Here is a 26,010-nt window from a genome sequence, read left to right on the forward strand (position 1 = left end):
CGTTACAGCCACTAGATGCTGTGCCTGGAGAGAACTCAGGATGGAAAGAAACGAACTGCCCACCGCCAAGCCCATGGAACCATCATCCACTGCAGCCAGCTCCCTCCCCAGGGTGCACCCTGAGCAGACTCGGGATGCAAAGCACCCAAGGGCACTGGCCTGGGTGTCTGAGACGCAGATCAAAGGGGTGATCTCAGCGCGCCCAGCCTCTTGCCTCTGCCCACATAGGGACAAGCAGTGAATTCCTTAACTTGAGATGTCTAGTTTTCTTTAATTAATCGTGATCTCTTCATGTTGTAATTGCCTGGTCTGTGTTGCAAAAACTCCTATATATTTTGGCTCTTCCCACTTCTTCAGAGCAGTCCTTCAGAGCTATCTGAGAGGCAGTGTCTAGGGCTTCAGTCCTCAGAAAGTCCACTGAATAAAACATAATCATCAACTTCTAGCCTGTGATTTGTTTTCAGTCGACAAACCAGAAAAGCAGAACCTGCAACATATATGCATATGCGTAGATGTATACGTGTGTGTGTGTACATGTATATTTGTATGTAGATATACAGATGTATGGGCTTCCCTTGTGACTCAGCTGGTAAAGAATCTGCCTGCAATGCTGGAGACCTGGGTTCGATCCCTGGGTTGGGAAGATCCCCTGGAAAAGGGAAAGGCTGCCCACTCCAGGATTCTGGCCTGGAGAATTCCATGGACAGTCCGTGGGGTCACGAAGAGTCGGACACGATTGAGCAACTTTCACTTTCATGCCGGTGTATATGTACAAATGCACATACACACAGCCTGGAGGAGGGCATGGCAACCCACTCCACTATTCCTGCCTGGAGAATCCCCAAGGGCAGAGGAGCCTGGTGGGCTGCAGTCCATGGGGCTGCAAAGAGTCGGACGTGACTGAGCCACTAAGCGCATGTACACACACACACACCATTTTCAATGAACCCAATATGGAAGGGCGCTGCTGAGCAGGCTGCACAGGCTGTCCCGCACCTGAGGCTGGGGCCCCAACCCACTGGGGGCCATCAGGAGGCATGTCTGTGAACAGGCTGGGACCCCCAGGTGGAGCTGGAGCGTTACGAGGACCCAAGGGAAGCTGCACCTGTGCTTGCTGCCTCTGCTCTTAGTGGTGAGGTTTCCTGGGAAATTCAGGTCCTTCCTCAGTAACCACACACACACACACACCCAGGAGGAAAGGAGGCTGGCGGAATGGCCTCCACTCCTTGTGTTTGATGGACAAGTCTTTGAACATCTGGATGACAGAGTTCCAAAATGCCACTGCCTCCCTTCTGCCTTAACTCTGGGGAGAAAATCTCCCTATAGCTTGTCCTGACGGGAAACATAGTAGAAGAGGAATTCTGGGAGTGGACTTCAGCTTGGCCATCACAAAGTGTGAATATGGTTCAATTTCCACATTGTAATTAAGCTTGAAGAAACTACCAAGGGTTCACTTTTTACATACAATAAACGAAGAATAGTTCCTTTGTCTAAAAAGTCTGTTAAGACTTGCTTCTCATTACCAACTGCCTATGTGAGACCTAACTCTTCTTGCATACTTCGACCAAAAGCACCTGTTGCCACAGATTGGCAACAGTGAAGGAGATCCAAGAATCCAGCTGTCTGCCAGTAAGCCAGATACCAAAGAAATTTGCAAAAGTTAAACAATGAAACTCATTTAATTTTTGTTGTTTTGCAAAATATAGTTATTTTCATAAGAAGTCACATGCAATGACATTGTGACATTTTAAAAATGAATAACAAATTTTAAAATTATTGGTTTTAATTTCTAATACAGTAAACATGAATGACATAACCTAGATGAGCAAATGCCCTTGGTGACTCTCATCATTTCTAAGAGTGTCAAGGAATCCTGAATTCAAACGTTTGAGAACTGCCAGTCCACATGATGTAGGAAGACTGCTTAGGTGCAGACTTGGTATTTTTTCCTTTGCTCTGCCTCCTCTCTGCCTAGAACAGTCTCCTTTCCCATTCCCTTAGTGAACTGCTAGAGTCATGGACCCCCCACAAAGCATCGTCTGTTTTCCATTCCTCTCTAATAGCTCCCTAGCTACACCTAGCACCTTGTCTTCCCTCACACTGCTTATCTCTGTGACTGGACCACATTTCACCCACCCTCCAGAACCTAACTGTGCGAAGTGAGACCCCCAACCTGAGATGCCTTAACTGAGGAGCTAGACCAGTTGGCACAGCACACTCAGATCCATGCTAGAGACATACAAGGAACTTGATACAAAAGAAAGATGGTGGATGTATCTACATCCAGGAAGGTGGATCTCATGCCCAGAGAAACAGGCTGAGGACAGTCACTTTTCTGGAATGGAACATACACGTGAAGTAAGGTGCTGCTTTTTTTAAGGAATTTGGCAGTTCCATCTGAAAGGTAAAATCTGAATTACAGGGTGATTTCCAAGAAATAGTTTCTTCTCCTTGACTAACAATTAAAGTGAGTGGTACTTTATTAAAGATAGTTTGCAGAAGAACCCGCCTGCCAATGCAAGAGATGTAAGAGACACTGATTCAATCCCTGGGTTGGAAGATCCCCTGGAATAGGAAATGGCAACCCACTTCAGTATTCTTGCCTGGAAAATTCTGTGAACAGAGAAGTCAGGCAGGCTGCAGTCCATGAGGTCCCACAGAGTTGGACATGGCTGAAGTGACTTAGCACAAACAAGTTGCAAAAAACTTCTCAGTTGTCTGAGAGGGTTGGAGGTAGCAGATCTACAGATGCCAAGTGTTTTGAGGAAACCAGACACCAGCTAGATTCCTCATCCCACCAAGAAGCAGGGTGTGTAGCCTTGGGCACCTGTCTGAATTCAGTTCTTTGTCTGTAACGTGCAAGAAATAATACTGCCCCCCATAGGGTAGATTGGGTAATTAAATGAAATATTACTTGGACCTGACCCATGGGGGCTGGCGGTACTTTCACCCCTTTGCATCCCTTCTCTTCGGTCTGCTCCCCCACTTTTACTTAATTCAAGGTGAGGTCTCCAGTCCACATTCATCATTCCTCTTACAGTGTTCTTTACATCTTCACTTGACAAATTCAGAGAAAGTATAGTAAGATTGTTTAAGAATCCTGATGATTGGGTCCAAGTTAGTGAGATTGTACTGGATATAAATAACCTTTAAAATTGACTTTTGTGATTCTTTTTTATTTTCATCCATTTCCACATCTTTCAAGGTCGTTCTCAATTTCCTTGACCTGAAAGTTTCTTTTCTCGGAAGCTCCAACATATGTATAATCTTCAGTATATAATTTAGCCCTTGGCGATATATGGTCTTATTGTTAATCAAGATTCTTAAGCTCAAATAGAAGAACTTAACCTGTTCTGTGTCCCAGATGTGTGTGCATGCTTGCATACATGTGATTTCAGGAAGTTCAAGGTTCCCCAGCTGGGAAAGGAGAAATGCAGCTACCTCTTCTCAGCAATAAGCAGAAATTAGATGCTTCTCCAAATGCTCCCTAATGGGGATGGAGCAGCAGATTCAAATTGTAGGCAGCGAGGCAGGGATAGGAGAGCAGAGAGAAGCAGAAGCCAAGAGTAGGAAGGATGAGCACCAGAGCACAAGACAGAGGAAAGTGGTTTGAGGGAGGAAACACAGGGAACAAAAGGAGGGAGGAAGTGGAGGCACAGCCAGAGAAGAAAAAGTACAAGGAATCCTGATTTTCAGTTTTATTGGTTGTAGGGTCCAATTCACCTTCTGCTACGGGAACTGCTCAGAGTACAGGGTGAACCATTACCCACCCATCCATCCATGTGCCTGTCCGTACACCCATCAATTCACCCATCCATTCATCCACCCATTCATCCAACTATCCATCATTCATCCACGCACCCATCCCTCCCGCCCTCCACCCACACATTCACAATTATGTAGATATTTTTAACTACTTAATAAGTGCCTGGCTAGGTATGGAACTTGGGCTTCCCTGGTAGCTCAACTAGTAAAGCACCCGCCTGCAATGTGGGAGACCTGGGTTTGATCCTGAGTTGGGACGATCCCCTGGAGAAGGGAATGGTAACCCATGCCAGTATTCTGGTCTGGAGAAGTCCATGGACTGTATAGTCCATGGGGTCACAAAGCATCAGACACAGCTGAGCGACTTTCACTTTCAGGTATAGAACTTGGTTGATACTGAGATAAATAAAACAAGATTCTAGACTTCAAGGAATGGAAAAGGAACACACATAAACAGATCCTATTGTGATAGCTGCTATAATATGTTACATACAAAATCTTAATAACACAATATTAGCAGACATGGAAATAGGAGGGCTCATCTGAGAGCTGTAGGAAAAGAGAGAACAAGTGAATTCAAATTGGATGTAGGATGACTCCTAGCTTCCAGCTTCAACTCGTGGTGAGTTGTGGGATCACTGGCTCATTGAAACTGTGGAGGCTGAGCGGAGTTGGAAGCCATAGAACATGCTTAGTGGTGGGAGACTGGCCTGTTATGTGAACAGTGCTTCCAGTCTAAGAAGGGAAGCTAAGTTTGTTTAAGAAGAATGTTATTTTTCATAATAACAATAATTATTAGTATTATTCAATATCTCTAAGGTACCAGTTACCTAAGAATATTCTCTCCTTTGATCCCCTCAACCACCCAGCATTTTCCTAGTGAGAAACATGAGGACATGAATTTCCTGCCACAAATCAAAGCAGGGGCCATGCAGTCTCCCCTCCCCCAAGCCCACCTGCTCTGGGCAAACACTGACTTTGACCTGGGCTGGTGGGTTGGCTACAAGGGAGGGTCTCATGGACTCACAGTCCCCTTTCAAGGGGATAGGTCATTGTCTTCATGGGATATGTGTGTGAATTTAAGAAAGTAGAAAAATCAGCATTCAGAATTAGAAAACGTCAACCTAGGGAAAGCAAATGCCCTGCTCTCACATTCAGGAGTCCCAGAAGGAGCAGAGTTGGAAATCTGGGGCCCCCTACCCCCACACCTAGGATGGGTTCTCGGCTCTGGACCCCAGGGAAGCCCTGTTCTGCTTCTCCTAGTCTCCCTCCAGTTCAGACCTTGCTTTCTTTTCAAGCAGGAAGTGAAAAGTTGCTCACAAGAGTTGCTTCTGATGGACAGGTTTACCTCTGGGTGGTGGGGCCTGTGAGGAAGGGAGGGGTGTGGTCGCCGTGATTGAAGAGGGCTGAGGATTTCTGAAGAACAGCAGCTTCTCTTAGGAGCCCGCTTCAGGCACCCCGAAGGGCAAGCCATAAAGAATTCAAAGGAACTGTGATCAAACCACAGGCAACACAAACAGTGTCCCCGCCTTCGCTAACTTCACCTTCTGAGCAGAAGAGGGCAAAAGGTTCTGCAGAGGTTCCTGGACTTTGGAGAAATGTCAGGTGCTTCCAGCTCCGTGGTATGGTGGTCTCCACCCCTGAGTCAGGGTGGGACCTCTCAGGAGGCAGCCCAGTGCCCAGCACGAGGGTGGGCCTTCCAGGGCCATGGGAGGACGGCCGCGCGGCCCGTGGGAGGACGGCCACACTGCCCACAGGCCAGGCAGAGCCTCCCTCACTGGCCCCTGCAGATGCATCTCCAACTCTGGGGTCCGCGGACACCTCAGTGTTCTTCTCCTCAAACAGGCAGCGCCCAGACCTCTGCGGGTGACCAGGAGTCCCACCTGGGTCTGCTGGGAGGAACTGCATGTGGGCGGGTGTTCTCCACCAGATTGCCCCTCAGGAACTTAGGGAGGGGACATGCCCCTACATCCAACATGCTGCCGGGCACCCCTGCACAGTCGTCCTCTTCACACAGACACACACACACACAAGCACCATTCCAGGAAACTGGCTTGCTCAGTCCCCGGAGTACCTTGGATCAGGTCTTGATCATTCAAGCCTATCCTGACCCCACCCACAGGGCGTGTGGACCTTAGCCCCCGTCCCCCTGTCCCCTTGTTATTGTCAGAAGGTCTCTTTGAAAGCCCCTTGTGTATTTCCCTGCTGACCCCAGAGAGATCTTTTATTTTTCAATGGGTAAGTTCATTATTAAATAATTCTTAGAGAGATACAGGCCACTGATTTCCTGCAATTTGCATCACCACACTTTAACTTGTGTTGAAAGCAGAGCCTCTTGGTCCTCTGGGTTTAGAAGTGCATTAAGATTTCTGTGACCTTTATGAGACGGCAGTTGAGACATACTCTTTTAAATAGCAAAAGCAATAAAACGGATCACCTAAAGTGCATAGTACTGATCTTAGTTTGATAAACAAATTAGGAGAGAGAACGCTTTTCCCAAAGGGAACAAAAACTCAACAGATGCTATCAGATAGATAGTAGATAAATAGATGATTGTAATGTTTTGCAGATATGATTAAGTCCCATCCTTTGATGCACTGCAGTGCTTTATACAACAGTACCATGTTACATCTCAGGTAATTTACTTGAGTTTTTAAAGGATTACATAAGAAGGGAATGGAAACCCACTCCAGTATTCTTGCCTGGAGATTTGCATGGACAGGGGAGCCTGGCCAGCTACAGTTCTTGGGGTCGCAAAGAGTCAAACACGACTGAGCGACTAACACACACACACACTTTTATTCAGCACCTGGATGGCAGAATAGGTGGGAGAAAAAGCCAGGGGTCAGAGTGCACGGCAGCCTGACTCCAGGGCGCAGCCGCAAGCCCCTCTGTCTGCATCAGTGTTGGTCACGGCTGTCAGCACCTCTAGGACTGAACCTGTCTTCAACATCTGGATTTATGCTCAACCCTGGTGGAGTTGAGCAGTTGAGCCAGAGTGCCCCCTCCTGCCATGTCCACACTGCCAGCAGAGTTTGGCTGAGGGAGTGAAGCCCTGTAAGCAGAGCTAAAGTCATAGGAGCAGAGGGGACCCAATGGCCAAAGTGTCTCTGGAAGCCAAGGGTCCTTCTCGACTGTGACCTTGGGATCTTGGTCTAGCTTCCATGTTGAACAAGGGTCTGCAGCAGCCTCTTCGTTATCTCAGGAAGGACCCCCAAGATATCTTGCTCAATACACTGACTTTCAGTGACCCTTTCTGGGAAGAGGCACTGTGTTTGTCCTCTTAGGTAATTAGTTGAGATGAAAGAGTGGCTCTGAAACATTAAATGCTGGAGAATATTGATCCAGTCTGGTGAGATGGGTTTCAAATCTCTGATCTGCAGAAATTAGACCATGGGGTCACTGTTCAGGCCTCCTTGCACAGCAACCTGAGTGGGTTTTTCCTCAACTCTGCTTCCCCAGGGCAGTCCCACCCTGCTGCTCACCCCATCCCCAGATCTGCCCTGCTGGGAGCCCAGGACTGCTCTCCTCTGGGCAGGTCCCCAGGGCTCTCCCCACCGACACCCAACCACACCGAGGACCTGTCTGCCTATCCCCCCCGCCAGCAGCCCTCCCATCCGGCACACGCTGCAGGCTGTTCTGTCTGCTACCTCCTGGCCCTGCCCACAGAAGACAATTTCTGTAGATTTGATGTGACACTTTATTTCCAAAGTGGGAATGCAAGGAAGTGAAGTTGTTTGCATTCACAGTTTAGAAGGTTGAAGCAGTGGGGTTTGCCCTTAAACCCCCCCGGGTGAGCGCCCTGTGGGGGCGGCCCTCTTCCTTTGCACCTGCCATCAGACGGTGTGCAGGGCGGGAGCGCCTTTCATGTCAGTTTCCACCAGGGCGTGGGGAGCCTGTGCTGGAGGAACTGCTTTGATGACAGCGAGTGCATTCAAAACCAGCCATAGTAAGAAAGTATAAGCACATCAAATAAAACCATAGTGCAGTGTGTGAACCATTTGGATAGAACACAGGACTGGTTGTGAGTCAAAGTCAGAAAAAAAATGCTAAAAATCAGGGCGTCCACATATTGCCCGTGCATGATAGTGTATTAAACAAATTAAACTAATACAAATAATTGGGGAAAAAACTTAGACAATTAATGGGAACCTACTGGATACCCAGTACTCCTACAGTTTAGCTGTTGCTACCTCCCCCCTCCCCAAAGCTAATATAATTTATTCCCATTTTCAAGAACAGCATTAATTCGGATAAACCAAGATATTTTATGGCAGATAAATGTTCCACTAGATGATCCCTTAAGTGTATTTGTGTGTATGTGTATATACAAGAAGGCCTAACGATAGGAAATATCTTTACCTTTAAAAATGCAGATTAGTGTTTTTGAAGAAAGATTGCTGTTTATGACAATAAAGACTTAACTTGTGTACGTGTCTGACTGAGATGGGCACAGGGCTACTATCTGTGCCTCCTTAGCACAATCAACACATTTTTACATTTTCCACTGCTGCTGTTTGCTTGCCGGTGTGAATGGTGGGTGAGGGCCACAGCTCCCGAACCTCAGGCATCTCATCTCACATGATGTTTCATCTCAGAATATATGTTGAATGATGAATGTGCACCAGACGAGTACGGCCATCTCCTTCACTGTCTCAGAGAATGAGGTTCTCAGCACTGTTGTGGCCACCAACAGTGATGGCTGCGACTGCAATCACAGCACCATCTCTATATTCCTATGAATAACAGTGTGTGTGCTCAGTCATGTCTGACTCTTTGCAACCCCATGAACTGCAGACTGCCAGGTTCCTTCTGTCCACGCGATTTTCCAGGGAGTGGGTTGCCATGCCTTCTTTCAGGGGATCTTCCTGACCCAGGGTTCAAACCCACGTCTTTTGTGTCTCCTGCACCAGCAGGCAGATTCTTTACCGCTGCCTTGTCCGGGGAACCTCCTGTGAATACAGGAGCATAGTACACTCCCTCCCTTTCTGAAGAGGGCCTCAGAGCCAAGAAGCAGCTGATGTGGACAGTATGGGAACCAGGACTTGGACCCCATCCAGGCTGATTCTGAAACTCATGCTTGTAGCCACAATGTCTCCGTGCCTCCCTGGCTTTACAGGAGAATGGAGATGAAAAAACAGCATTTTCAAAGTTGATTTAAAAAAAAAACAAACAATCCTGAAAATGTATTTTGCAGGGAAATGCATCTTAGTTTACTGTAGTTATTTTGCATTTTCTTATTCACCTTTTATATGCTAGTTTATAGATCACAGAGCAGAACTCTTTGATTCCGGGAGATGAAGACCACCCAGTCTACCCTAGGCCAAGGGGCAACAAATGAATCTACTGTAGAATATTCTCATTTATTAGAAGACAGTCCTGGTCACCAGGTCATGCCTGCTGCAGGGTGACTGACTCTCTCCTGCCACCAATCTGCTTTGGGCAGGCTCAACAGGGCTGCAGGGTGCCCCCAACAGAGGCGACTGGGACAGTTTCGACCACTCGGTCCTGGCTTCGGCTTTTGCTTCCTTAGCCAGTGTTTTTTCTCTTTTGTTGTTGCATGAAACACTAATGGAGAAACATTAAACACTTAATGTAATGTACATCCTAGAAGTTTCCCCAAGGGTGAAGGCCTCCCCCTAAAGTATAAGTCTCTTTCGGTAGAAACAGAAAAATCTGAACCCCTGTGGAAAGAGGGAAAAGCAGGTACACTGTCCCGCAGAATCAGTGGTCGCAGACTTGGGCGTGGGCCAGAGGACTGCAGAGGCCTGCATGCATGTTGAACCAGGCGCCTGGTTCAGGTCTGTCCTGGGCTCTAAGCTAATTTCTTTACCTAATAGGCTTTGAGCTTCCTGGCAGGCATGGGGAAATGGAAGCACTTCCCATTTCAGCATTTCCACTTATGGGAACTGCAATCTCACTCGTGTATGTATTACAAATCATCAATTTTTAGAATATATTGAGGCAAATGGCTAACATAATTCTCATACTCTGACACCAGTTCTTCAAGAGGGACAAATGTTTTCCTGGTACTTGTTTCATAGAAGAAATGTATGTGTGTTTTAAAGATAGTCTTTAAAGTTTTAAAGATAGAAGTTTTAAAAATAGTCTTTTCATAACTTTTCAAAATTTTCAACTTTGAAGAAATACACATCTACTGTAGTTACAGTATAAAAGTTAAAACTATTAACTTTTTTTTTAACATTTTCCTACATTATTCTACATGTTCATATATAAAATTAAGATAACAAAATACATACCGCTGTAAATCTGATTTTGGCACTTGCCAATAATTGCATGTATGTCTTTCCATGATATAAATACAAAGAGATAAACAAAATAATACAGAGATAACAAAACACACAGATAATAAACTCCATCGTCTTTTAATACATGTATTTTTATATATTCATGGACAACAGTTTACTAAATCTTCTCCTGATGAGCATTAAGTTGTTGCTAACTTCTGTTATGAAATGCTGTACCTTCAATCTCTTTGTAAAATATATTTGCTCACTGGTGAAATGATTTGCTTGACAAAATCCTAAGAATGAAATTGCTAAGTCTGAACTTGTATCACCTGGAAAAACTTTTGGGACACTTTTCCAAATGGAAAGGGTTAGTAAGGTCAAGACCAACTAGCAGAAGTTAAAGATACAGACCTCTTTCCATGAGCACTGACCATGGGTAAAAAAAGAAATACCACCCTATTTTTCTAACATTCCAGAGGTATAAATATTTATTGGTCATTGAGGTTTTTAATGTATTTGTTAATATCCTTTGCCTTATTTCTGTTGGTATAGTATTTTTTGTCACTGGCTGTTTTTATAAGGATATGAACCTTCTATTTGATATACTTTCCAACAGTCTTGTCTGAAAAAAAGAATTGGTGGTATTTTTGATGTTAAAAGTAGTTATTTTTTTTCTTCATTATTTCTGGCTTCAGTGGTCTCTTTGGAAAAATTTTCCACTATCCACGTTATAAACCAATTCTCCTGAATTCTGAGGTCACCTGACTGAGGCTGTAAATTATCCATTTAAAGCTGTATTGTAAGAGCGGTTCTCTTTCCCTTATGGCTGAGACCTGGATCTTCCTTTCTGTTTTGTTTCCAAACACTTGTCTCTGTACTGGAGAGTGTGTAATTTCTTTGGTTCTGTCTTGCTGCAACAGAAATGGCGGACCAGTCATGCTCTGTTACAGCTCAGCGTTTTATTTGCAAAGGCTAGTACACTCCTGAGGCATGAGTTCAGGCCAACCCCAAATGCAAGGCCTCTGCCCTGCTCGGCTCCTTCTTTTTAAACATTTTGTCCCCTCCCCGCTGAGCCTGCCCTATGCAAATTAGCGCTAGCCAGGAAGGGGGCATGTTTGTTCTCACTCTGGTCCGTGGATTTTCCCTTTGTTCCCTTTTCACAGGCTTTCCCCTTTCTTTGCCTTTTAGCTACCACCATTTTGGACTCCTTTTTTCTATTCTAGGGCTTCCCTTGTGGCTCAGCTGGTAAAGAATCTGCCTGCAATGTGGGAGACCTGGGTTCCGTCCCTGGGTTGGGAAGATTCCCTGGAGAAGGGGATCTTCCCAGTAGCCTTTCCCTCCACTATTCTAGCCTGGAGAATTCCATGGACTGTATAGTCCATGGGGTCTCAGAGTCGGACACGACTGAGCGACTTTCACCTCGCACTTTCTATATTAACTACCTAACAGTATCATCAACTGAAAAAAAATCTGTCCTGAGTTCAGGTTTAAAATGATTTATCTGTTCATTTCTAGACTTTCTCTTCTGCTCTCCCATGAGTGTCATATCTTCATAGTACTTATGTAATATTTTTACAATGTTATGTTGTAATATCCTTATTTGCTAGAATAAACTCATTAGAATGCATTTTCTCTTCCAAGTGAATTATTTAGTAACGTTTGACACTCTTTTCCACCTACGTTTTACAAAACCCGCACAGGTTGTGTGTGTGTGTGTGTGTTTGTGTGTGTGTGTATGTGTGTGAGTGACATCCCTGGGGATAAATAAAAGCTGAGGCAGTAACTGTCAGAAAGACCGAGCTTGGGGACAGGAGCCGAGGCCTCTTGGGGAGAGGCTGCCCTGAGGAGGAACAGGGATGTTGGCTCCCAGCCCGTCAGAATAAACCAAGACCCAATTCAGAACTTGATGAGCAGATGGAAATCCCTGCAGCTCTCTTCCTTGATTTTTATGATTTTCAGTTGAACTGCTGACCATGGAAACCCAGGTCACAGGACTTAGACTCAGAGGTTCTAGTAGTCAGTCAGGCCAGAACTCTGGATCTGTGGTGAGCACAGTTTGTATTTGACTTTTACGCGTGAGAAGTCTGAGCTAGTTACAGTGAAAATGAAGAGCTGCCACCTCACCTCTCCTGGAGGTGATCCCGGGACTCTGCAGACAAGGCCACTATCCTTCTAGGAGCAGCTCTGGAGGTGCTCAGTCCTTGGAAGGGTGTCCAGGGGTCAGCGGCATGGAGGGTGCAAATAGCTACCTAAGGCTGTGGGGCGTCAGGAGTGGGTGCTGCTGGCGCCCCGCTACAGAAAGGCCCAGGATGATAAACAAGGCCTTGGACCTGGAGCAGCTATGCCTCCTGACAAAGTGGCCTGCCAGGGATGTTTACCACAAAATGTAATCTCCGGTCCCTGCATTCATCTGTTCCCTGGACAGGGCTCATCATTCCCATCTGTGTTTGGGTGAGAATCTTCCAAGAGATGAAGATTTTTGTTTTGGTCAGATTTTTTGACAGAATTGCTCTTTTCTGAAAATAATTAAGGCTGCGAGATTGGGTTCAGGTGAAGCCATTACTTTTCTGTGAAGGCCGATCAGCTCCATAGCACAGAAGGAGGGTGGACGGCAGCCTTCCTGCGTATCCTAGCAGAAGGCAGCAGCCAGGAAGAGCAGCAGTCAGCACCCAAGTCTGTGTAGGTGTCAGCTGAGGCAACACATGATCCTCAAGCAAAAACATCTGATTTTGCCCTTCTGAGGGAAAGCAAGGACAAACCACCTCCAAAGGATTTACACATTTGCTTGGAGTTCTGCGGGATTCCTAGCTCATTCTGAATCTCTTGGGAGAAGAGGCATTCTGTCTCTGGGTTGTTTTTTTTTGTTTTTTTTTTAATAAGTCAGGAAAGGTTATTTGATCTGTAGTGAAAAGGAGCAGCAAAGGTTTCTAAATTCAGAAAGCTGGGTTCTAGTTCTAACTCCACTATGAGTTGCGTGACCTTTGATTAATATTTTCCTTCTCCTAGTCTCAGCCTGCTTATTCATAAAATAGTAAAATATTTGCAAAATGCCCACTGCGGGGTTGCGAGGGCGAACAAGTTCAGGTTTATGAAAGCTCATGGCATCCACAGCCGCGTGGATACAAATACAGCCTCGTGTGAGAGAAAGGAGGGATCTCACACAGTTCGCTTCCACGCCCACGTGGCTCTGGAGCTGGAGCTCCGCTTGGTCAAGGCCCAGCCAGACACACTGAGAACGTGCCTTTATTTGGCTTCTGTTGCCTCCCCATCACACCAAACCCAGCGCCTCTCCCAGGCTCGGGGGTCACTCAGGGCAGGCCCCTTTCAGTAGCTGATAGTTTCCTTATCCTTCTTATTGAAGGGATTGTAGGGCATCACCGTTGTGACCATTCGGGAGAGCGGCCCCTGGTGACGGAAGAGGTCAACTGCCATTCCTTTCCGTAAGACACTAGCAAAATGGAGAGAAAAAAAGACATGCGAAATAAAATAAGAACACATAACCTCATATATTCTTCAACTAATGATACACAAATATGGGAGAGATGGAGAGAGAAAGAGATAGGAGTAGAGGGAGAGAGAAAAAGGACGCCCAGAACAGAGAGAGTGGGAATGGTTAACCCTTGTGAGTACTGTTTCGTTTCATTTGTTTGTCTTCAGTTCATTGACTGAAAATCTACCTGTGCCTAGAATTACAGTTGGTGCCAAGAAGACAGGAAGCACAGACAGAAGGAGGTGAAGGGCAGGCCGGCCACTGAGTAACCAACAGCTACCACACAAAGCCTGGGGGTGGGCTCAGGGTGTGAGGCTGCCCAGAGGTAGAGTCATCTTTCTAGACTGGAGAAGGAACCTTTCTGGTTTTGAGAAATGAATGGCTTCTCCACCCTCCATCAACAGAGGAGAAAAGGCACCCTTTTGGGGGAGTGCCGTCCTTCCCCTCCCAGACGCACACTGACCTAACTCGAGAGCTTATACTTGCGTGAGGCCAGCCTCTGGATCTGGCTAAGGTGCATTTGCATTTTCAGAGCCGTGTCACCTTACTGGAAAGGCAGGACTTCCATCAAATGTTTTCAAAGTTGAGACATAATGAGCAATAACCCCCTGCTTCTCACTGGCAGCTTCAAAGCATGGAGTCTGCACTAACCTCCCATCAAATGCCTCCTGTTTGCAATTTGCAAAATGGTATTTAAATATATATATATATATATATGGCTTTTAACAGAATGTTGTCTTTTATGAAAAGTAAGATTCACAAGAAGTGAACGTGTATCTCATGGAGTATGTTCCATGCATGTTCTAAGGATAATGCAGAAGGGTGATAAGTATGCAGAGTTGAGTCCAAGAGGCTAAGATGCTATCCCCTAAGATGCTTTCAATCTCTTAATGCACACCTTCTAGCCACAACAGTGGGAAAATTAACTCTTCTGTCTTTTTGGACTTGACACCCTATTTTTTAAACAATGCGAATTTACTCCTAATAATTAATTGTTCTTTAATGGAATAATCATCATTAGAATTTCCCCCTCCCCAATATATCCAAGCACATTGAGTAATAGGATTCATACTTACTGGTGCACTTCTGAATCTGGTGAGGGGGTCGTTGATGGACGATCAGAATTTGCTGGATGGGTGGCTGTGAAATGAACCTTACCAGTGTATCCTGGAATATTTGCAGAGCTAAAGGAAAGAGTTAAAAGAGGGGAAGAAAGGAATGAACGCAACAATCTCCGAAAGAGTCACGGTCACTAGCACCCAATTATGAAAACATATAGAAGGACACAATCTAAAGGTTTTGTCCCACATTAAGGTCTGGACGTCGGACTGCCAGACAGGAAAGCATGCAGGCAGGGGGCAGAGATGAGTAGGTAACAGCCTTTGCCTCGGGCTGAAGAAACTTATTTCCAGCCCATGTTTCTCTACTGTTTGAATTTGCATGTGTTTTACATACCTGATCCACCATGGAGCTCTGTTTCCTAATGAAGGCGGACATGCTTCCTTACCAAAAAGCAGACTTGGCTCCCAAGCAGAGCTCTGTGGGGCCAACTCCAATGCTGGAGGACACACAAGCATGATTCTTAAATAATACTTCTTTCTCACCACCACTAACATACTGACTTCATAAAGTTTACGAAATTTAGCTCAATTCCGCATACTCCTCTGTGTTCCTGGTCCTTTTCCCTCCAGAGAGAGTAAGAGATAAACACAAGAATGTATGGCAGGTTTTTCAATACGGGTATGAAATTCCTCTTGATAAAGACAAACAAACATCCAAAACAAATATTCTAATGGGTGGTTCAGAGGTGTGTGAATAATAACTACTGTTTGACATTTTTACAGCATACAAAACCTTTTCCATGGATCATTTCCTGAGGAAGAGGTGGGGCCAGTCCAAGTGCTGCTCGAGACAGAGGACCTCATCCCCAGGCGCGAGGGAAGACGTGAGGTTGAGACTGTATCTCAAAGAGCAGAAATGTGCTCGCTGCAATCACAGGGCACTTCAAATAACACCCGTCTTTGCTAAGTGCAGCTCTCAGGGTCCTCCTGATGCCACAGTAAGGAGGGGAAGGTCCGCTTGCCCCGGCCACTCCCTGGTCCCTCCTCTGGGAGCGTGACATCCCTCGGCGAGGGCCCTCATCCTCCGTGGTTGCCCAGACACAAGGTAAGGAGCAGCGAGGCCTGAGTCCCATGGGATGGGAAGCGCAGGGTCTGCTCCTCTGAGGGGCCCCTGGTTTGATCCCATCACGTCCACACGTCCAATAAGACAAGGAGACCTCCAAGCACCACTAGCAGCAGGAGGAACTGTCAAAACACAGTTTCAGGGAGGATACCCATATGCAGTGGCAGGTGACGGGCAGGCAGGGAATGCTGAGCGCTCGGGGGCCGGGCCTCAGACCTGGGCCTCTGACTCTGCTTGCCGACTCGCAGACCCGCACACAGACTCAGCCCCTGGAAGCCTTGCTGCATCAGCTACGAGAAGGCTGACAGGACCACGCTCAAGGCTGCAGTCGAGAGGGAGGCCAGATCCTGCTGTCTGTGGGCAGGCAGGTCCTCTGGGATCCTTCCGGGCATGGATTCTGTGACGGCATGTGCACACGAGGGGACAGGACTACAGAGGGCAGGGCCTGCACCGATGAGCATTCTGTGTCTCCTCCAAGCACATCAGTCTGTGACTAGCTGGCTCTCAGGCAACAACACAGAGGACACCGATGCAGACCAAGGGAAGGGCAGCACATCAAGGGCCACCGCGGAATGAGCGGTGCAAGTTAATGGGTATGGTGAGGCTGGGAAACCAGGGAGCCAGGCCTGCCTCCACCCCTTCACCAGCCGTGAGATGATGTGGGAAAGCCCTGGGCGGCCTCCCAGGGCCCTTGGGATCAGAGCGATTCAGTGAAGGTAAAAGCAGCTGGCAAGTCTTTAGCACTTAGTAGGTGCTCAACTAATTTTAGTCCGAATACAAGATTTTAAAGAAATAAGAAATGTATGAAATAGCCGTCTGGCAGTGAAGAATGCAGTTGATCCAGCACAGGCAGCTGGAGAAAGGTAAGACGGTTTCCCAACGCTGCTGCGCCTGACAACTCGGGGATTTTTCAAAGGTACCAACGCCTGACTCCCACCCACCAGACATGCTAATTTAATCAGTAAGTGCTGTGAGCTAGAAATTGTTTTTTTTTTTTTTAATCTCTCCAGATAACTCTCATGTGCAGTCAAGTTTGGAAGTCTCTGTTTCAGGTTTCAGGTTTGTTGGAGGGACCTGGGTGAGTGAACCACCGCTGCCAAATTCTAGGCAGGACCCTCCAGGATTTCTTGGAATCTTCTCCTATAATTGCAGCTGTATGTCAGAGTGGGAACAAAAAGTGGGGCAAAGTCATTCATGTGTTATATCTCTCCCCGAATTCATCAAAGGTTCCATGCATGTTATGAAGGAAACCCCCTTCCTTTGTGTGAGAGTTTTTTTCCACTGCCTCTAAAACACCTGCAGGATGAAAATGCCTCTAAGGTCACAGCCTTCCATCAGAGCACTAAGAAGTCAAAGATGGAAGCTCAAGAAGGGCTGAATCTAAAACACCATCCAACTATTTGTGATTTACCTGTGGCATACAGGTTATGGATGTTAAATAGTATTCTACATCATGTTACAATAATGATATTATATTACATCATATCTAAAAATAACAAACATGAACTAGAGGACTGAATTAATGATAAGATGCTTGGGCTTGAGAAATGAATGCAGTTGCATAATAAACTGCCACATATTTGAAAGTGAAAGTCCTCACCCACGCTGCTTCTAGAATCTATTCCATTTAACCCTTTTTCAGGGACAACCAAGGGGAACTTTTTTCCATCTTAAGTGCAACAAGACTAGAGGATATCAGATTCTGGCGGACGCTCTATAGACCTGTGCCTGATGGGTGATAAGGTTTTTCAGATGAAAGACACTGAAAAGTACAGGCTCTGAGAGAATTCCCAAGTCAGCTGTATGATCAGACCCATTCCCTCATTTAAGGAGAGCTAAGGGAAGCAGGAACCCATTTAAAAATAAGTGGTCTTCACGTTTGTCTTTGCTCCATAGTTGCTAGTCTTCTGAACACTTTCTTTGGCACCAGATTCCCAAAATAAGCCTAGGGTTGGTCCACTATGGGTAACTGAATAAATTACTGCCTAAGTTTATAACTAATTGGTTTTGCTCAACAAAGCATAATAAAATAGAAATTAAATAACTTGAGAAATATAAGGAAGTTTAGTAAATCAGTTAGAAAAACGGGGCCCAGATGGCATATAATTAAAAGACAAATAGAAAAATAAAGGAAACATGGAGAAAACCATGTTATATGTAGGTTATAAGTCATGCATACGTGGATGAGAAACCACGTTATATGTAGGTTACAAGTCATGCATATGTGGATTAGAAACCATGTTATATGTAGGTTATAAGTCATGCATACATGGGTGAGAATTCCAGCATGAACATGCTCTTTGTCTGTGCCACAGACCCCACTAATCCTCAGGAGCCCATACCCTTTGTGACACTTACATGGGCTGATTTATTTAATCTCACAACACTCCATGTCCTTGGTCCTGGGACCATGCCATGGGATAGATGTGGGCACTGAGGCTTGAGAACAAGTCTAAGCCACGTGCCCAGAGACAACAGAGCTGGCAGGTGATGGAACTGAGTGGCCCCAGAAGGCCCTGAAACCCGGGCTTCCAGTTGAGCGGCATCTATTCTGGGTCAAGTGTAGTGCAAGTTCAAGTCACCTGGGCCCTTGTTTATCGAGAGCTATTCTATGTCAGGTACAGATCTAGCAGAACTCAAACAGGCTAGGCTCCTGATCGCTTTCACATTAAGGAGGAAATTTTGTAAATGTACAACTAGAGGTTTACAGAACCCAAGTGGGCAAAGACGGCTGATGCAAACTAGGAGCAGGGGCATCAGAGAGGGATACAGTCAGATGCTGCTCTGAGTGTGTTGGGGCTGGCATCTGCCTCCAGGGTGGCACCCCGCCCTATGGCCCTGGACACAAGATGGGGGGCTTTCTGGACCACCTCTGCCCAAGTCAGGGTGGGGAAATTCACAGTTCCCTTACAGGGAGTGTGGGGCCAGGGTATCTGGGCAAAGTGTTGGCCTACTGCAAGAGTAGGGGGAGGAGGAGGCAGGCCTGGGAAGGTGGGGAAAAAGGGAGGGAAGGCTGAGGGAGCAGCTGAGAAGTCCAAAGAGCACCAGAGTGGTTCTGGTCACTGGGTTGTGCGTCCCTGAATATAATGAGATGCTGTGGCCCAGGATCTGCTCAGGAATTAGCTTTACTCTTATCATCATCGTGCTCTACAGTTTTCTCCCTCTGTTCTCAGGGAACCTTTACCTCTTCCATCCAAAGGGGGACACAGAAATGAGCCAACAGCCCCAACCAGAGCAGGGCTGAGGCCCCAGGAAGCAGTCACTGGCTGGAGGTGGCCCCGGGGAGTGGGAGCACTGTTCTCTTAACTGCTCACAAAATGAGTGTCTGAGGCTCTTGAATCATTTGCTCTGCCTCAGCCTCCTCATCTGTGAAGTGGGGAGAGAGCCTGCCCCGCCACCTTTGGCCTCATCACACTACTTTGAAAAACAAATGAGAGAGTCGATGTGAAAGTTCTCTGAAAAGGCAGAAGTGTGGGCTCATGTAAGGAACTGCTATTCATAGCCTGGCTTGAAGCTGGGCTGTGGTTAAGATTTTGTTAAAGGTGCAGCACACCCAGGAGGGCAGGGCGGCCCCTCTTCCGGCTCAGGACTTGGCCCATGGCCGCCTTGGGATCACTTTGGACAATTACTTGTTATTTGCAAATGCTTCATCAGAGGTAAAGGCACAGGGAGTGTGGCACTGGGTGAAGCCCTGAAATGAGAGACTAAGGTTTAGTGGAAGCCAGCATGGTGGAAGCAGCAGGCTGGTTTGGGAAACGGTGGTCTGGAAAGCACCGGGTGTGGCGGGCTGGGTGTGGGTCAGAGGGCGCGGGCTCCGCTCCATCACCTGCCTGTGCCCCTCTCCTGTCCTCCTGGGTAAGACGGGGGGGCTGGGCCAGCTGAGACGCAGGGCCGTGACAGCCCATGCAGCCCCTCTCAGAGGGAAACCGCGTTCCCTGTTCTTAGGAAAGGGCAAGCTTCCACGCTTTGGGTTCCTGACGCGCACAGATCTGCTGTTTTGAAACCATGTGGAACCACAAGATAGGTGCTAACAGAAAAAAACTTCTCTTCCACCCTGTTCATTATGCTCTTGCAAAGAATATGGATCTAGTATTTAGGAGAAAGATAAAGAATAGATTTGGAAAAAATTGGGGGTTCCTTATGTTTCCCTAGCTTGCTTGACACAGATTATAAGTGAGGAGTGACTTCGTATCTTTTTTTTTTTTAATTCCTACTCAGTTCCCTGAACTTCCAGAACTCCTGTTGAATCTAGTGGTTACTGTGGATTCTGGTTTCCAAAGGAGGCTCAAGTGAGACAGTTAGGAACTTCAGTGGAGACTGAGTTACTGTCTTGAATTCCTTAACTCTGAATATCTTTTAATAATAGGTCATGCCTACCAAATAAAAAAAATTTAATTCAAAACTCATGCAAGAATTCTGCTTCTAGGGATTTGTTCTAAAAGAAATGTATGCATGATTGTGCAAAGATAATGTGGAAGTTGTTTATTGCTGTACTTTTTAACAATAGAAAAAATTTCAATAACTACTTGGCCCACATAAACTACAACTGGCAGTGGAATATCACACAGCCATTAAAAAGGATTTTTCACAGCCCTGCCCACTGCTGAGGAAAATGTCCATTGCACCCGACAATCTTATACCACCCCACACCTCCCCACCTCACACACAACAGTGTGTAGCTGCCTACACACAGACGTTCACGCAGGCCTTGCAGCAAAGTCTAAAATATGTATCAACTTTCAATACTGAGACTGAGAACGAAAGAAAGAGGTATTTTGCTTTTACAAATATAATTGAATTATTTTTATAATAAACACATTTGGAAGGAAACGAAGGTGCTATTTGGTGAGCTTAAATACTAGCACTGAAGGTGTGAGTACACACACTGGATGCAAACTATGGTTCCACTGTAAATATGTTTATATATTCTGATCTCATAGTCCGTTGCAAGAAGTCTCCCTTTAGTAAATAACTCCAAGTTATGAAAAAGACTCACTTAAAAAGTACTTGACATTATTTGTCATAGTAAAAACAGAAAGCATTTACACAGGTAACCTAAGTGCACAGTCAGGCAGTGCTGTGTGTGCTGCGCTTAGTTGCTCAGCCATGTCTGACTCTTTGCGACCTGTAGCCTGTAAAGCGCCTCTGTCCTTTGGGATTCTCCAGGCAAGAATACTGGAGTGGGTTGCCATGCCCTCCTCCGGGGGATCTTCCCAACCCAGGGATTGAACCCAGGTCTCCCACATTGCAGGAGGATTCTTTACCATCTGAACCACCAGGGAAGCCCAAGAATACTGGAGTGGGTAGCCTATCCTTTCTCCAGGGGATCTTCCCGACTCAGGAATCAAACTGGGGTCTCCTGCATTGCAGGCAGATTCTTTACTGGCTGAGCTACCAGGGAAGCCCCCTGGAAGTCAATGACACTACATCTATAAAAATAAAAAAATTACGATCTACAGAAATAAAAAATTACGATGAGTTCATAATAACATGTGCCCATGATGACGCTATAAAGTGAATGCAGTAAAAATTATATATGTAGCATGATCATAGCTGTATAAATACACATAAGGAAGATGAAGGATGCAGATGGAAATATGCCAAAATCTTAATAACAGCTATGCTTTTTATGTGACAGTTTACTTATATTTTTATTAATTTTTTCTGTAATTTTTTCTATAATCAGATTTGGTCCTATAATTTTAAAAGTTAATTTTAAAACTATTAGCATAATCACCACCAATACACTGGGCATCTCAAATGACTTGGTGCCCAGAATACAAAATCAATGAATAAGGAACATTTGAAAGCATTCACCTTTTGGGGAAACTGGCAATTCCAATCACTGAACCCAAGAGTCTGTAGCCTTGACTCTGTCTGAAATGCGGCTTCCACTGAAAGGTGGGGGGCAGGCAGTGTTCCTGGCCTAAGTGGCATGGGTTATGAGGAGATCCTTAAAGATGATCTCATAAAGATGTTTCCCTTTAGGAAAGTTTAAGGTGAGAAAACCAAGGAAGAGTCATCTTTGCTTTTGAGTAGGATGGTACTCTATTGGGCACAAAGTAAGTTTACGAGCTCCTGGGTTTTGGACCTTATGTAGATGACATCACACTGCATGCATCTTCTGTACTTGGCTCAGTATGGTATTGTAGAAACTACACAGTATTTTGTTTAGAGATTCAAGTATATGTAACAAAGCTACCAAGCAAAGAAAGCAGAGGATAAGCACGAAGAGTGATGTGATGACTTCTGGGTTGGGGAAGTAAACACAGGAGATGAGGTTGTGAGGAATATACAGGCAGCTTAAAAGATGTGAATAAAATACTATTTGCTTAGCTAGGCCTGGGACACAGGCATTTCCTTGTTATTTTGCTTTACATTTTACATATGACACTACATACTTTGTATCTATATCTCATAATAAAAATGGAAAGCCTTTTTAACTTTTTAAAGTTAAAGTGAATGAAAGTGTTAGCTGCTCAGTCATGTCTGACTCTTTGTGACACCATGGACCATAGCCCGCCAGGTTCCTCTGTCCATGGAATTCTCCAGGGAAGAATATTGGAGTTGGTAGCCGCAGCTCTCCAGGGGGTCTTCCTGACTACCCAGGGATCAAAGCCAGGTCTCCTGCGTTGCAGGCAGATTCTTTACTGTCTGAGCCACCAGGGAATCCTTAAAGGGGACGCTGTGGCTGCATGGCTGGGAAATCCAACGCGGGCCTCCCGTGGGGCAGGTGAGACTTCTACCACTAAACCACCTATGCTCCATTAAAATTCTATTAAAAATTCAAACCTCACCCAAAGAAGAAACTTTGCAACCTTGGACGCCCTCTAGTGCCCAATTTAGGTAAGTACAGTTAATGTCCAATTCTACATGATCCACTCAAATTTCCTTTTCTTAAAAATACTAACATCAAGATGAGGTGGAAGGGCATGCTCCCAAACTTACTCAAGTTAAATAGCATGTTCTACATCCAATTTTTAAAATGCTGCCAGACTGCTCTTTGCTCTCTATGAAGAGTGATCCAGAAGAATACATTCAGCAAGAATGTTTCATAAAACACTTCAAAATTCAAAAGTATATTTCAAAGGAAAAATACTAGAAAATTTGATGACAGAAGAATATTTTCAATTAACTTTATTCTTATGTTCACTCTTAAACTTTTTTTTAGAATTTCTACTTTTAATTGCCATCATTTCCCTGCAGAAATTAGGCAAGAATCAGAACAGAGAAATCCTTCCTTAGGACTCAGCTAAAACGTCACAGCCTTCAAGGCTTGTGGATAAAAGTGACCTCTCCGTACAACCAAGATCAAGAACACTAAACTTGCTTTCCCAGAGCCTCACTCCATCCTGCCTTATACTATCAACACTGGGGTGCAGAGCTCACCAGCCCTGCAGGTTTGCAAGCTACGTGAGGGCTAAGTGTTTGGTACAGTACCTGGAATACTTTATGTACTTTTTCTTCTTTTCTTTCTCTCTTTCTTATTGGTTGAAATATAACAACTCAATTATTTCTTCAATGCAGTAAGTTGTAGAGATAGAATTTAAAACCAAAGTTACTTTTGAAGCATAGTTTACTTTGGTAAAGTAGTCAAAAGAATTAGGGTGTCAGAATGTGTAACACATGAAAATTCAAAATTATTAGGGGATGTAGAACAGGTATGAAGGACAGCCAATGTGAAACTGAGCTGGTTTGTTATTTTGGCACAACGGATGTTAAAAAAAAAAATAGAGCAACTGACATTTAAAATACTGTTGGTGATTCACACTATAGGCTTACAGGACTTCTCCTGCAAGCCTTCTAGTCATCACAGAAACTGAAGGTGTACCAGCAGTGATGTGTAACAGCTCAGTGGCATAATGAAGAAAATTTGGTACATGCTTACCACAGAATATTACTCAGCCATAAAAAGGACAAAATAATGCCATTTGCAGCAACATGGCTGGACCCAGAGATTGTCAGACTGAGTGAAGACAGGGACAAATGCCACATGCTATCACTTATATGTTGGATCTAAACAAAAACGGTGCAAATGAACTTATTTACAAAACAAACAGAGTCACAGATGCAGAAAGCAAATTTATGGTGGCTGGGGAATAAGGATTGGGAGGGGTAAACAGCAGACTGGGATTAACATACACATACAGTTGTTGTTGTTTAGCCGCTGATTCTGTCCAACTCTTTGGCAACCCCATGGACTACAGCCTACGGGGTTCCTCTGTCCATGGGATTTCCCAGGCAAGAGTACTGGAGTGGGTTGCTGTTTCTTCCTCCAGGGATTGAGCTTGCATCTCCTGCTTAGCAGGTAGATTCTTTTACTGGTGAGCTGGGGAAGCCCTTGTACTGACACTACTGTATATGAAGAATGTAACTAGTAATGACTTGCTGAATAGCACAGGGAACTCTACTCAATACTCTGTAATGACCTATATGGGAAAAGAATCTAAAAAAGAGTGGAATATATAGATATAGATATATAGATATCTATATATATATATATATATCTGATTCACTTTGCTTTCCAGCAGAAACTAACACAACATTGTAAATCTACTCCAACAAATTAAAAAAAAAAAAACACAGAGAACATCAGCTTATTATAGTGTGTCTTGTGAATGATCCTAAAGAAGCAATTTCTGAGCTTCAGTATTTCCATGAGTGAAAGCAAACATATATATACATATACACATACATAAAACGTTGGATGTAAACCCAGGTTAGTCAGTGTTCAAAACTGCAATCTCCTTTGTGAGAAACTATAGTCCTTTCAGGAAACAAGTATCTTTCTTCTTAAGTTGTGCTCAGTACCAGGCCGTTCTCTGTTTTTTTAATTATTGAAGTACAGTTGATTTAGAATGCTGCTCCAACTTCTGCTATATGGCAAAGTGACTCAGTTACATACACATTCTTTTTTATATTCTCTTCCATTATGATTTTATCATAAGATACTGAATATAGTTCCCTGCTGTTCAGTAGGAACTTGTTTATTCAAGGCCATTTTTCTATTGCTTCATTCACTGCAAAGCCTATGACCACGTTTCTTCCTTAATAATAAAGTAAGAGGCATAATCACAGGTGGAACTCACCGACTTGAGTTTGTATAAAGGATTTCAGAGCTACGAGGCTGGGCGAGAGATGTGATGTCTCCACAGGGGTTGTCAATGTCATCGGCATTTGTAGACTGCACGCAACCACTGTTGGGATGAAAAGACTTTTTAAAATTTTTATTAGAAACATAGAAAACATAGGTGAACATACCCTAACTTGCAAAGGAAATCTAGCCAAAACAGATCAAAATTCAAAATGTAATACATTCACCACGGTGAGGGAACAATTGGCCTTAAAAAATAAGAAAGGAGATTTTCTTTTTTAGAGTAAGAATTGATCTTCGGTTTGGGCCAGAGTGAGAGTAACAGCTGGCCTGTGATTCTGAGCAAAGAAGCAGGCTGTTTCTGCAGCCATGAGCCAAGTCCTCGCCTGGAGCCTGGAGATGGCCTGGGGCAGGGCAGGTGCAGTGTCCCAGAGTGGAGGAGGTGCCTGTGGAGATGGAAATGAGTACAGGCCTGGGGTTCTGGGAAACCAGCCGTGTGCCTTCCGGGCCTGTGAGAAGGCCCAATCCATCAATGGAAGTGCGAGGGTGTCCTGGAGGCATTTCTGGGGCCACTCATAGAGAAAGGAGTCAACTCAGCTGGGGAGCAGGCGAGGCTAGAGTAATGGGGGGAGGCAGGAGCGGGTGGGGGAGCAAAGATGAAAGGCTCAGGCTCCTCCATTTCTTGGATTTACTTTGTTCCAAGTTACTGTGGTCTGAATGTGTATGTCCCCCCGACGAAACGTATATGCTGAAATCCTAACACCCAAAGGTGATGGTATCAGGAGGCGGGAGGTACTTGAGTCATTAGGGTCCTTATAAAAGGGGCCCCATAAGCCCCTCATTCCCTGCACCTCCTGTGGACACAAACATGTGACCAGCAGAGGACTGTCCCTGGGCCATCCCTGATGTCAAGACTGCAAAACTGCGGGAAATAAACGTCTGCTGTTAGCAGCCCCAGGCTATGCCGTGCCGTGCCAGCAGCCCAAGACGGCTAAAACACAAGGTGTTTCTCCAGTATAAAGCACAGAAGACCCAAGTGGGGAGTGCGCGCTTCTGTGCCACCCACGGGAAGTCAGATTTAAATTTAGAAAAGCGAGAGGTCGCATTTCCTGCCCTTCAGCATGTGAGCCCGTTACAGCTTCCACGTCAAGTGTAAATGTCTTTCTGGTTGACAACACCTAATATTAGCAGTATCCAGGGTATTTTATTTCATAAAATAACCAATT

At 45.2% G+C, this 26,010-nt stretch overlaps 1 protein-coding gene across 1 annotated transcript in view; it reads right to left on the minus strand.

Moving 5' to 3' along the window:
• Positions 1 to 13,340: 13,340 nt before the first annotated feature.
• SPMIP7 (sperm microtubule inner protein 7) overlaps positions 13,341 to 26,010 on the minus strand; it is a 62,592-nt gene continuing 49,922 nt past the window's right edge. The window contains exons 7-9 of the mRNA XM_065938694.1: positions 24,780 to 24,887; positions 14,583 to 14,690; positions 13,341 to 13,464 (exon numbers count right to left, since the gene is read on the minus strand). Of these exons, the coding sequence (XP_065794766.1) occupies positions 13,341 to 13,464; positions 14,583 to 14,690; positions 24,780 to 24,887 (340 nt within the window). The remainder of the gene's footprint in view (positions 13,465 to 14,582; positions 14,691 to 24,779; positions 24,888 to 26,010) is intronic.

This window comes from Muntiacus reevesi, chromosome 6, assembly GCF_963930625.1.
Source record: "Muntiacus reevesi chromosome 6, mMunRee1.1, whole genome shotgun sequence".
NCBI lineage: Eukaryota > Metazoa > Chordata > Mammalia > Artiodactyla > Cervidae > Muntiacus > Muntiacus reevesi.